At 33.7% G+C, this 12,491-nt stretch overlaps 2 protein-coding genes across 3 annotated transcripts; one reads left to right on the top strand and one right to left on the bottom strand.

The window, feature by feature from the left end:
- The first annotated feature begins 395 nt into the window (after nt 1-395).
- Nucleotides 396-7,472, top strand: LOC139860590 (general transcription and DNA repair factor IIH helicase/translocase subunit XPB1-like). 2 transcript variants are annotated; one of them, XM_071849337.1, is made up of 21 exons: nt 396-492; nt 603-658; nt 1,046-1,121; nt 1,223-1,391; nt 1,486-1,708; nt 1,798-1,854; nt 1,969-2,103; nt 2,249-2,329; nt 2,439-2,526; nt 3,495-3,832; nt 3,913-3,988; nt 4,636-4,829; nt 4,938-5,101; nt 5,194-5,266; nt 5,377-5,490; nt 5,615-5,695; nt 5,822-5,881; nt 6,019-6,102; nt 6,397-6,545; nt 6,773-6,848; nt 7,140-7,472. In XM_071849337.1, the coding sequence occupies exons 1-21, from the start codon at nt 483-485 to the stop codon at nt 7,173-7,175; spliced, it is 2,340 nt and encodes a 779-aa protein (XP_071705438.1). In that variant the 5' UTR covers nt 396-482; the 3' UTR covers nt 7,176-7,472. The 2 variants fall into 2 exon arrangements, with proteins under 2 accessions (XP_071705438.1, XP_071705437.1); XM_071849336.1 differs by lacking the exon at nt 6,773-6,848.
- A 2,128-nt stretch (nt 7,473-9,600) lies between these two features.
- On the bottom strand, nt 9,601-10,104 carry LOC139860499 (coronatine-insensitive protein 1-like). Its single transcript, XM_071849254.1, has one exon. The coding sequence runs from the start codon at nt 10,102-10,104 to the stop codon at nt 9,601-9,603; it is 504 nt and encodes a 167-aa protein (XP_071705355.1).
- Nucleotides 10,105-12,491: the final 2,387 nt, after the last annotated feature.

Raw genomic sequence — 12,491 nt, 5'->3', positions numbered from 1 at the left:
ACCTTGATCAGTTTCCCCTAATTTAGCGGTACAGTTTTTTTATTATTTAATTCGTATAGAGGGCACAAGTGTAATTAAAAACCTTAAACTGCCGATTAACATTGCTAATGACGCCATTAACAATTTAAATGGCTGAGATTTAATTTAGGAAAAGCATCTAATGGGTGGAATTTTGCCACATTGCTTTTTATGACACCATAGTTACTTTCTTATTATAGGTAAGAGAGAAGAGAGATACCGTTTTTTGCATAGAAAAAAAAAGGGAAAAAACTAATCACTTGATCCGTTTGAAGATCACTAATTACTTGACCCGAAACTTAGTTTTCAAGCACAACCGACGTGAATCCCTTCCCTTATAAATTATAACCCACGGTCATAAAGATCTTCAGTTCTCATCATCACTCATACATACCCGAAAATTTTCTTATATATATACACAAAAACGTTGATCGTTGATTCTATCTACGAATCCAGAGCCGATCATGGGACACGGTATTTTCAATTTACAATTTAATTACAGTCTGAATAAATCGAAACCTAAATTTCTACGATTAAACAGATTCCGTGTAGATATATTCAACTATCTGTTTTTGTTTTTACAGGTGAAAAAAGTGGAAGACCTAGCAAGAAACACAAATCATCATCGTCATCATCCAAGGTTATATTAATTAATTGATAAGGATATCAATTGCAATTTTTATCATACGATCAAAAGTTCAACTAATAATCCTTTTAGGGCTAAACAAAAGTTATATTGTAGTTACATTGATCAACTGATTATTGAACCTGTTTTAATTATATCAATGATAATGTTGCTTTATAATATATAAATTATAAATTATATATACCTATATTTCTAGGGTTTTAGATGTACATTGGTTTGATAATACCAATAGTCCAAAAGGTTAGTCATAATATGATAGTAGAAATATGAGTTTTTTGTATTCATAATCATATGAATTTGTATCTGAAATGAATTTTCGACAAGTTTGATATACCATTAGGATTTGTAGGAATTAGGGTTTAATTATGTTTTATCATGCAGGAGGAGTATAGAGCTGCAGTTGATGAAGAAGAGGCGTATTATGAAGAATTTGGTGGTGGTGATGATAATCGTGATGGTATTTTTAATCGAATATTATGACTCATGACTGTATTTTATTCCCTTGGCTTTGAGTTTAATTAAGATGCCAGATAAATAATTTTTGTGTATGTATTTAAGGTGATGGTGAGGGCAGTAATAGAGATTTTACTAAATTGGAACTTAAAGCCGACCACGCCAATCGCCCGTTATGGGCTTGCGCAGATGGCCGTATCTTTCTTGAGACCTTTTCGTCGTTGTATAAACAAGCTTATGACTTCTTAATTGCTATTGCAGAACCTGTTTGCAGGTAATACATGATGTATCCCCACTAATAACTATGTAATCTTCTGTAAAAAAACGAGATTTTAGTATCTTATGGGCGTGGTTTTTTGTTTATATAGGCCAGAATCAATGCATGAATACAACCTCACTCCTCATTCACTTTACGCGGCTGTATCAGTGGGTCTTGAAACCGAGACCATTATATCTGTTTTAAACAAACTTTCAAAAACTAAGTTACCAAAGGAGATGATTGATTTTATTCATGCATCAACTGCTAATTATGGTAAAGTGAAGCTTGTACTAAAGAAAAATCGGTACTTGGTTGAATCTCCGTTTCCAGAGGCAAGATTTTTCATCATTTTTTCCTGTTTAGAATACAGATTGTTGATTTTCTGTTAGTTTTTTTTACTTTATTTGATGCTTTTTTGCAGGTTTTGAAGAGATTGTTAAGTGATGAAGTGATATCCCGAGCAAGAATTTCTAATGAGGTATGCCCTTATGCGATGTTTATTCTTCCCTGTAATTACATTCACAATTAGAAGTCCCTTTTAAATATCCCCTTATTTTGGGATTAATTTTGATTCTAATTTTCACATTTTTAGGGTGGTGATGGATTCACTGTTAGCAGATCAACTGGCGAAATCGAAGGCACACATGATGAGTTATTAAATGAAGCACAGTTAGCGGCTGTAGCTGAAGAAAAAGAAGCACATTCATTTGAAATTGACCCTTCTCAGGTATCTTTCATCATATATTTAACTTGGGTACTTCAAATTTTCTTGTACAAGAATTCGTTTAGGCTGTAAATTTGGAAATTATGCATTGTTAATTAAGATAATAATAATATAAATACATGGAGTTAACAAAATTACATGATGACAGGTTGAAAATGTAAAGCAGAGATGCTTGCCAAATGCTCTAAACTATCCCATGTTGGAGGAATATGATTTTCGCAATGATACAGTAAGTTTTCATTTACACTGTACTCGACTTCTCATCAAGTTTTTATTTTTTCATTTTTAGAATTGGTTGTTGTTTTTTACGATTTATAATCACTAATAAACTTATGCAGATTAATCCAGATCTTGAGATGGAATTAAAGCCTCAAGCACAACCACGTCCCTATCAAGAGAAGAGTCTTAGCAAAATGTTTGGAAATGGTAATTACACTTTACAGATCCTTAAAATCTGCCGACTGTGTTTTTTGTGTTTCTGTATATGTTAATGAAAATCTTGTTTAGAATGGTTATGATATATGCATTAGACTTGGGCCATGTTTAATTTGATCTTAATAGAATGAACTTAATATGGAGAGTAATAAAGGGGTGCTTGTTTTTAACTTATTAAATAAGATGCAAGGTTGTAAAAGTCGCGAGTCGGGGACGCATCGGTCGAGACCTAAAAAGGACGCGTCGGCTGTGTCGGGGGACGCATCGTGGACGCATCGGTCGTTGACTAACGTTGACTTTATTAATAATTTCTTAAATATATATTTATATATACATAAAATAGTTGATTATGTACCATAAATTTCTTAAATAAGAACTTGAATTTAAAACCAATCAAACTTCAAACTCAATTAATGTTACCGAGTACATAATCAGTAAGGACACAGAGAAAAGAGCGGCTCAAAAAATGAAAACAAACCCTAATTTTAAAATATATCAGATCTTGACGAAAATTTGATTGACTTTGACCGTTTTTGACCAACTTTGACCATCTTTGACAGACTTTGATCGAACTTTTAGCTTTGACCGTCTTTTGAGTCGTTTTCAGAAAAAACGGGACGGAGAACCCAAAAAAACGACGCATCGGCCGACGCTTCGGCCAAGTCGACCGACTTTTACAACACTGATAAGATGCGTCTTAATAAAAAATTCAAATAAGTGTGAAATTACATTTTTTTTGTCATAAATTTTTGAACTTTATTAGTAACTGCTTTTATAATTACCTCACATAGAGGTTTAAATTGGTAATTTTAATTACTCAGACAATTATTTAGCACATAAAACGAACATTATTTATCTTATATAAATTCATACTCCAACATAACTTAATAATTAAAAAAATAAACGGGCCCTTAGACTTCGGGAGACTTAACATGTTATACCCTTTACCTAATTTCCAGGTAGAGCAAGGTCTGGCATCATTGTTTTACCCTGCGGTGCCGGGAAATCATTAGTAGGTGTTTCTGCTGCGTGCCGAATCAAGAAAAGTTGTCTATGTTTAGCAACAAATGCTGTTTCGGTTGACCAATGGGCTTTTCAGTTCAAGTTATGGTCAAACATTCGGGATGAACATATATGTCGGTTTACATCTGATAGTAAAGAAAGATTTCGTGGTAACGCTGGTGTTGTTGTAACCACATACAACATGGTTGCTTTTGGTGGTAAACGATCTGAAGAATCTGAAAAGATTATCGAGGAGATTAGAAACAGAGAATGGGGTTTACTACTTATGGACGAGGTAATTTTTTTTTTTTTTTGTGAATTTTACCTTAGTTTTATGAAACTGAATATTGATCTTTGTTCTTGTGCTTGTTTTAGGTGCATGTGGTCCCTGCACACATGTTTCGTAAGGTCATTAGCATCACCAAATCCCATTGCAAGCTTGGCCTGACCGGTACGCTTCTAACAACTATATTACACACACACATACACACATATATTGTATGTATACATGTGTACATCTATACTGTATGTATACATGTATATGCATATATATTGTATGTATGCATGTACACATGTATACATGTATACCTATATCATGTGTATGTGCACCTATATAATGTGAATCTATACATGTATATGTATGTATGTATACATGTATACCTATATCATATGCATGTATACCCTATATTATGTGTATATATAGATGTATATAGATGTATGTATACATGTATATATTGCATGTATGCATGTATGTATTAATGTATACCTATATTATGCGTATGTGTACCTATATCATGTGTATCTATACATGTTTATATATGTGTGTGTGTCTATACATGTATACCTATATCATGTGTATGTATACTCTATATCATGTGTATCTATACATGTTTATATATATATGTGTGTCTATACATGTATTAATGTATACCTATATCATGTGTATGTATACCCTATATCATGTGTATATATAGATGTAAGATGTATGTATACATGTGTATATATATGTATACATGTGTATATAGGCATGTATATATGTATATATACATGGATGGTTGTATACTAGTTGTCTGAGGTGGGAGTATATAAATAATGCAGCTACACTTGTTCGAGAAGATGAAAGGATTACGGATCTGAATTTTCTTATCGGTCCAAAACTGTACGAGGCAAATTGGCTAGACTTGGTCAAAGGAGGGTTCATTGCTAACGTTCAGTGTGCTGAAGTTTGGTGCCCAATGACCAAAGAGTTTTTCGCTGAATATCTCAAGAAAGAAAACTCAAAAAAGAAACAGGTTTATAATTTCGTGCATTTGAGTTTTTTAATAATAGATCTTTGGTGACTGTTTTTGCTATTATTATATCTGTAACTGAAAATTGTGATTTTTTGGTTAAATTTGCAGGCGCTATATGTGATGAACCCTAACAAGTTCAGAGCTTGCGAGTTCCTTATTAGATTTCATGAACAGCAACGTGGAGATAAGATAATTGTTTTTGCTGATAATCTTTTTGCACTTACTGAGTATGCAATGAAACTTCGCAAACCGATGATCTATGGTGCTACCAGGTTTGTTTTGGCTTACAGTTTTTTAAAAATAAACCTTTTTTTTATCATTATCTTGCATATATTTAATATATATTTATATATATCACGTGCAGCCATATTGAAAGGACAAAGATACTAGAGGCTTTTAAAACTAGCAAGGACGTCAACACTGTTTTTCTTTCAAAGGTTTGTACCCCAAATTCCTCTTTAGTTATTCATTTTGGTTGTGGATTATTATTATATGGCTGCTTAATGAATCTATAATGTGCTGAAATCGTTACTTTTGTTTATTATAGGTGGGTGATAACTCGATAGATATTCCCGAGGCAAATGTGATTATTCAAATATCATCACATGCTGGTTCAAGACGTCAAGAAGCTCAACGTCTTGGACGTATTCTTAGGGCCAAGGTAAATTTTCGGCTTTGTTATTTTTATATTGTTATTATTGTGCCATTAACGTTGACCAGATTTTGTTATTATGATGATCTACAAGTTGTTAACTGATTTTCTTTGAATCAATGATCGTGTGTAGGGTCGTCTTCAAGATAGGATGGCGGGTGGTAAAGAAGAATACAATGCTTTCTTCTACTCCTTAGTATCTACAGATACACAGGTAATATACTTGTACTAATACTAATATTGTTAACGGTCTTAATCAACTTTATGACAAACCTAGTTTTTGTTTGTGATTAGCAAATTGGTTGGTTAATTATTATTTCATTTATTTATACTGCTGCAGGAAATGTACTACTCAACGAAGAGGCAACAGTTTCTGATTGACCAAGGTTACAGCTTCAAGGTAACCCCTTGTTACTTTTTGTGATCAACTGATTTGAGCTTTATGTTGCTGCATCCTTTTAAAAAAAATAAAAAATGGGACCCACAATTAGCAACTAAAACTGGCGTTGTATTGAGATCTGTCGTATTATACCTCAGGTGATAACAAGCCTGCCTCCTCCAGACACAGGGGCGGAGTTGAGCTATCATCGGCTCGAGGATCAACTTTCTCTTCTTGGAAAGGTTTTATTTCTTTTTCTATTGCTATATATACATACAGTATGAGTGGGTTCATTTTAGGATGGGTTGAAACGGGTTGTGTGGGTTAAGGTTTACTCACAAATACTTGATGATTATTATGGTATTAATATAAACTGAATAATAATAATAAATAAATAACATGGATTTACAGGTTTGTTTGCATTATTATTTTAATTAAATAGATAGATAAACCCATTTGACTCATAATTTTAAATGGGTCAAAACTGTCAGGTTCTAGTCTTGGGGTAGTTACTCATTGTTTATATGACCGGACAGGTGTTAAGTGCGGGAGATGATTTAGTAGGTTTAGAAATACTAGAAGATGATACGGATGACATTGCACTTCAAAAAGCTCGTGCTCGTCGTCTTGCGGGATCTATGAGTGCCATGTCAGGAGCTAAAGGAATGATGTATCATGAGTTCAGGTTTGTATTTTATTTTTTATTTATTTATTTATTTATGGTCTTCTTCTTCTCTTTGTTGTTTCCCACGTGTACTAAAACCAACCGACTGCTAGTCGCCAAGAAACTGTTATCTAATTGTTACTTTGTAACTAGGGAGGATTTTATCAATTTCTGCTGAAAATATATTTTATACTTAACTGCTTTTGATCCTTCTCATTAGAGGCGCTCGCCATTTACTTTTTTTGCAGGACTGGACAAAAGGGTGGGTTAAAGAGCAAGCCTAAGGATCCAGCAAAGCGACACCAGCTTTTCAAAAAACGTTTTGTATGAATGAATGAATGAATGAATGTGCTTACCTAGTCAGTCAAGTATGTCTTTTTGTATTGTCACGTTATAAGCGAGCCATCAAGTGCTTGGTTCCCACGTGTACTAAAACCAACCGAATGCTAGCTAGTCGCGAAACAACTGTGTTAACTAATCTAATACTAATTAATTAGGAAGAATAATATAAATTTTTCCTTGGAAAATATATTTTGTACTTCTAGATTTTATATATTTTACACCGAGTGGTTTTGATCCTTCTCATTAGAGGCGCCCCCATTTACTTTTTTGCAGGACTGGACAAAAGGGAGGGTTAAAGAGCAAGCCTAAGGATCCAGCAAAGCGACACAGCCTTTTCAAAAAACGTTTTGTATGAATTTACGTGCATAGTCACTCAAGTATGTCTTCTTGTATTGTCACGTTATGAGCGAAAAACATATCCCTTTGAGCCATCTAGGTTTGTTTTCATCTGTTGGATTGACTTGGCTCATCTTCAATGCCCCTTTGAGACTACAAAGCTGGTTATATGTCTAAATGAAATGGTTACTTTCAGTTTCTATTTACGCAAATTTTGTACCCAACATTAAGCCGAATGCTATGGTTATTTTATTTATTATACAGATCTAAAAATTGAAAAACTCGTGTATTAAAATGTGTGTGATTTACAACAAAACATGATAACTCGGAACAAATTATTTTGTTTGTTTTTGTTCATTAATAATAGTGTAGTACGAAAGTGCTTCACATAATCCGTTGAGCTCAATAATGCAAACATTGACAATCTTACATGTTCAAAAGTCAATCATGATGCTTTATCATGCAAGATCCTTTCCTCACGCACAATACATTTTTTAGAACGGTGATTTTGGAATCACTGACGGACGGGATAGAAACCACCAACCGATCATATTCGGCACATTCACACACCGGAGGAAACCGATTCGTCCCGTTAGGCAACCAAAATTGGTGAAAACCCTCTACGAGATTTAAACCCGTGAAATAATATCCTTAAAATTCGCCTCCCTAAGATTCGAACCTGGAACAAAATTCAACCTCTCATACCACTCTCAATCAAAGGCTCGGTGGTAAGCAGCCACTGGCTTTATTTGCTTGGTCAGAATAGACAGATACAAAATATACAAAAATGTATGACGATAATGACTTCATATAAGATTCCACATTCGTATTTTACACAAAAGAAGCAAAAAAAGGCCGACTTTAACGTAACAACAACGCTACTTTTTTTTTTTTTTTTCTTTATTATTATTATTATCATCATCATCATCATCATCATCATCATCATCATCATCATCATCATCATCATCATCATCATCATCATCATCATCATCATCATGTGCATTATGTGTTATCAGGTCAGTGGTTTCATATGAACCTTTCTTACAATCTCTCTAGACTGACTGCCCATATTTGATCAGTTTGGAACCTGTGACTAAAGGTTGTTTCTTCAAATGGAGGCGTATTTCTGTCAGCATATTCAAGAAGGCCGGTATATGCAATCAGTTCCCCATTGTCGATGGTATAAGTAATCTAGACCTAAAATCCAACCCCCTCGTCGGAGGTTTGTTATTATCGGTGGTTCTATATATATATATATATGTGTGTGTGTATCGATGGTTAGTATCCATCGTATGTACTTTTGTGAAAAACTCTTTAATTGACCAACATATTAATAACCATCCATTCAAAAGAAAGGCACAGGGGTTATTCCTGCCCAAAACAAAAAAGAATACCTGTATACTAAACACCATCTGCTAAACTATTCATCAACAGCAAGCCAATCCAATGACATCCATAAACAAAACGGTAAACACGACTTGTACGATACATTTAAGCCATTTAACCAATTGTTCTAATATCATATTGCCCCATTTTCTGCAAGTTTGACCCATCTTTTGCAGATCATCTCTGGTAAGATTTAACGTTTTATATACACAGAAGACATATGGTTAATTGGGCAGTTCATAAGTACAATTTGGGTGACTTTGGACCTATTTGCCCCAAAGCTATTTCTTAGGCATTTTTTACACATAAGGAAAATATCTAAGGAGAAAAAGGATAATAGAAAATCATGGCAGTTGTATAACACCAAAAGGAAAGCTTTGAATTGCTGCCAAACCAGTGGCGATTCGAGGATTAAAACGCAATGCGTCCAAAAATTTTTTTTCACAACTAATTATATTTGAATGTTATTTTAGTTGTAATTTAATTTCAAAAAACTTAAAACTCGAAAAATATATGGTGTCCGAGTACTTAAATTTAGTGGTGTACTAAACAATTTAAATGAAAAACTATAAATTTGAAAAATATATGGAGTCATGCGGTTAAATTTAGTGGTGTCCTATACAATTTAAAGGATATTTTATACTAAAAGTTTTTAAAATAGTGGTGTCCCCCCACGGGTATACTAGTAAACTCGCCACTCTGCCAAACATAAACAGAACAACAAAACGAAAGATGATGACAATCAAGTTTTAGAATATGGATGCATTACTGATTAATAAATAATATTCAACAACCAAATTTTCCAATATAAAAAAAATCAATACCTTTTTCAACATAAATAGCTTAAACCTTAAAGTAAACATGAAAAAACAATACTTAACATCCGTCCACCAAAGATCAGGTCTTGGGCATATATTAAGATGTCAAAGTCGTTGCAACTTTCAAGCAAAAAAGAAGCTGATTGATTATGTGTTATCTTAACAACCCACTCACTAATCGTATCATGTCAAACTTATTCAATATCCCGACAAGGTTGAGGTATGCCCTTTACATTACGGCCAGAGATAATCACTTCCCTGTTGTACGAGTTAGGCCGACATCGATATCCCAATTTTGACAGCTCCATAACTCCTGCATCTGATAATTTTACATCAATATTGTTAACATAAAGATACCTCAAATTACAACCATGCTTCGCAATAAACCCGAGACCCTTATCTGTCAACCACGAGCACCCACCATAATCCCAAGAATATAAACCCAGCTTTTCAAGTTTATTGCAACCAATTAACAAAGACCGGACCCCATAGTCTAGTACTGGTTCATGTTTCGTTGTCCACTGCCACATATACAAACTAAAATCCTTAAGCTTTTTCAATTTCTTACCAATATACTTCATAACTTCATTCGTCATATCAGAGACATTAATATGTAAATGTTCTAATTCAACGCAATGTTTTGCAATATGAATAACTCCATTATGTATCACCTCACACTCTTTTCCATGTTCTGTCATTAATGTATGATTAAAATCAATAAAAAGCTTTCTCAAATTCTTGCAATAAGAACTAATGTTTTGCAATCCACGATTCCTAATCTCATCCCGCAAATGTAGCACTTTCAAGTTACGACAACTCTTAATCAACTCTAAATTTTCGTCTCTATAAAAAGACCGACAATCAGTGGCGGAACTTGAACCCGGACACAGGTGGGGCGAATGTAAAAATTTAATAAAAGTTTCAATGCCAGGAGGGTAAACACTAAAAAAAACCTTATTTATTAGTAAATTTTTTTTTTTTAGTGTAAATTTTTTTTTTTTTCAAATCCGGAGGGGGCGGGCACCCCCTCGGGATATAACTAAGTTCCGCCCCTACCGACAATCATAATAATCTCGACAATCCAATTCCATTATCAAATGGGCAAACGGAACAATGATTTTTACATCAATTGTGCATCTTATCAACAAATGTTTCACACTATCAGGAAACTTAAAACTCTTATATTCATCCTTATGTTCATTACTAAATACCAGCGAATTCCACTAAATTAACCGCGAAACTGAAAAATCCCACAAGATCAATATAATCATAACTTTCATCTATCTTAACTGAAACTAAGTTTCGACTGCAATTTTTTGCAACAAGTTCAAGATCTTTTACATCATACTTTACACGCTTCAAATTTAACTTTTCTATTCCCGTGCCCAATTCCCGTAACCAATTTTCGCCTTTTTTTTTTCTCCATAAATCACGTTATCAACCACACACAAATCCTTCAAATTATTACAATATTTTGCTAAATGATATAACCCTAACCTCGAAAAATCAATACACGACCATATCTCAATTATGCGCAACTGTTTGCCACGTGATTGAGCTAATAACTTAAGATCAGAATCCTTGAGAGATATTTTTTTGAAACGAATGGAATTTAAGTGATGTAAACTAGTAGTAATTTGTTGAACCCATTGAGTGATGTTGACGTCATCACGATACATCCACTCGGATGATCCATCCAGGGTTAGTGATTGGAGAAACGGAAAACGTTGACAAAAACGTGACGGTGACGTGGCATAACGGGTATAGACGGTGACATGCTTACGCGTCTTACAATCAGCATCATAAGATGAACGACAGATTAAAGAAAAAGTGTTGCGGTCGTTTATGAAGGGTATAAGGCAGTCCATAACTGTGTGGATGTTATTATGATCACTATTCTCTTCCATAGTAGAGGTACGTACGGTGATGATGAATTAGGGTTAATTTTGTTCAACGATGTATTTGAGGTACGGTGAATATGAATTAGGGTTGATTTCTTTCAACGATGTGTTTATATATCTATATGAGTAGTTATCAAAGGAGAGATTTTGATTGAATCCCATTATTATAGGAAGTATTGTATTATCGGGGTTTTAGATTCGAATTCCATATTTAATATCGATATTTTTCTCAATTAAATTTTTCTCAACTAAATTTTTCTTTATTTTCTTTGATAATAATAGGTTTAAGCCTATCATTAATAATATAATTCTCTTTTTATAACTTAAACATGCCATGAATTATATTAATGTCAAAATTATGTAAGAAATTATTATATTTTGTAATTAGTTAAAAGAGAGTTTACGTAGGGTGCAATACAGTCGATAACTATGTCGATGTTATTATGATGACTATTCTCTTCCAAAGTTGAGGTACGGTGATGATGAATTATGGTTTAATATTGTTCAACGATGTATGTATTTGAGGTACGGTGATGATGAATTAGAGTTGATTTCGTTTATCGATGTACTTATATTTATTTGAGTAGTTATCACAGGAGAGATTTTGAATGAATCTCAAATCGTATTAAGGGATTAGTAAATAAATGAAAATACCCTCATATGTATGGTACATGGGTGACCTCATGTGTAAGGTACATGGGTGACTTGACGGATCTATCTTAACCAGCATTTGAGAGGGAACAAGCGGGTTCAAATCTCAAACAAGCGGGTTCAAATCTCAAACAACAGAGACTAACGAAGTCGAAAAAAACTTTATGTCAATACTTCACTTTGAGCAAACGACAGGGACCAACGACACAACTTTTTCTAATATTAAAAAATAAGAGGTCCTTCCCGGCCCGCACGTTTCGGTGCGAATAGGTCAGTTTGGCACGATTAGAGGATAAGCGGATATTAACAAAGTAAATGGAAAGGATTAAAACATATTAAGAGTAGCAAATTGTAAAAGGAAAACAATTACCTTCAATAAATATGGGAAAGAGAAGCAAAGGATTTGCAATAGTGTATTTGTTTTATTCAATAATACAAACTTTGACCCATACTGGTCATCTCTGCTAAGATTTTAGCAATTTATATATAGACGGGTGAAATGACCCGTGAAATCACGGGTTTGTTTAAATGAA

This window comes from Rutidosis leptorrhynchoides, chromosome 7 (assembly GCF_046630445.1).
Source record: "Rutidosis leptorrhynchoides isolate AG116_Rl617_1_P2 chromosome 7, CSIRO_AGI_Rlap_v1, whole genome shotgun sequence".
Lineage (NCBI taxonomy): Eukaryota > Viridiplantae > Streptophyta > Magnoliopsida > Asterales > Asteraceae > Rutidosis > Rutidosis leptorrhynchoides.
The sequence above is the reverse complement of the archived record's forward strand: the minus strand, read 5'-3'. Positions and strand labels throughout refer to the sequence as shown.

Excerpts from the sequence above, each read along its gene's own strand:
- LOC139860590 (XM_071849337.1), top strand. Across the intron at positions 3,833-3,912 it reads GTTTACTACTTATGGACGAG|GTGCATGTGGTCCCTGCACA; the intron begins GTAATTTTTTTT and ends TGCTTGTTTTAG. Across the intron at positions 6,546-6,772 it reads ATGATGTATCATGAGTTCAG|GACTGGACAAAAGGGTGGGT; the intron begins GTTTGTATTTTA and ends CTTTTTTTGCAG.
- LOC139860499 (XM_071849254.1), bottom strand. The coding sequence starts at position 10,104 with ATGACAGAACATGGAAAAGAGTGTGAGGTGATACATAATGGAGTTATT.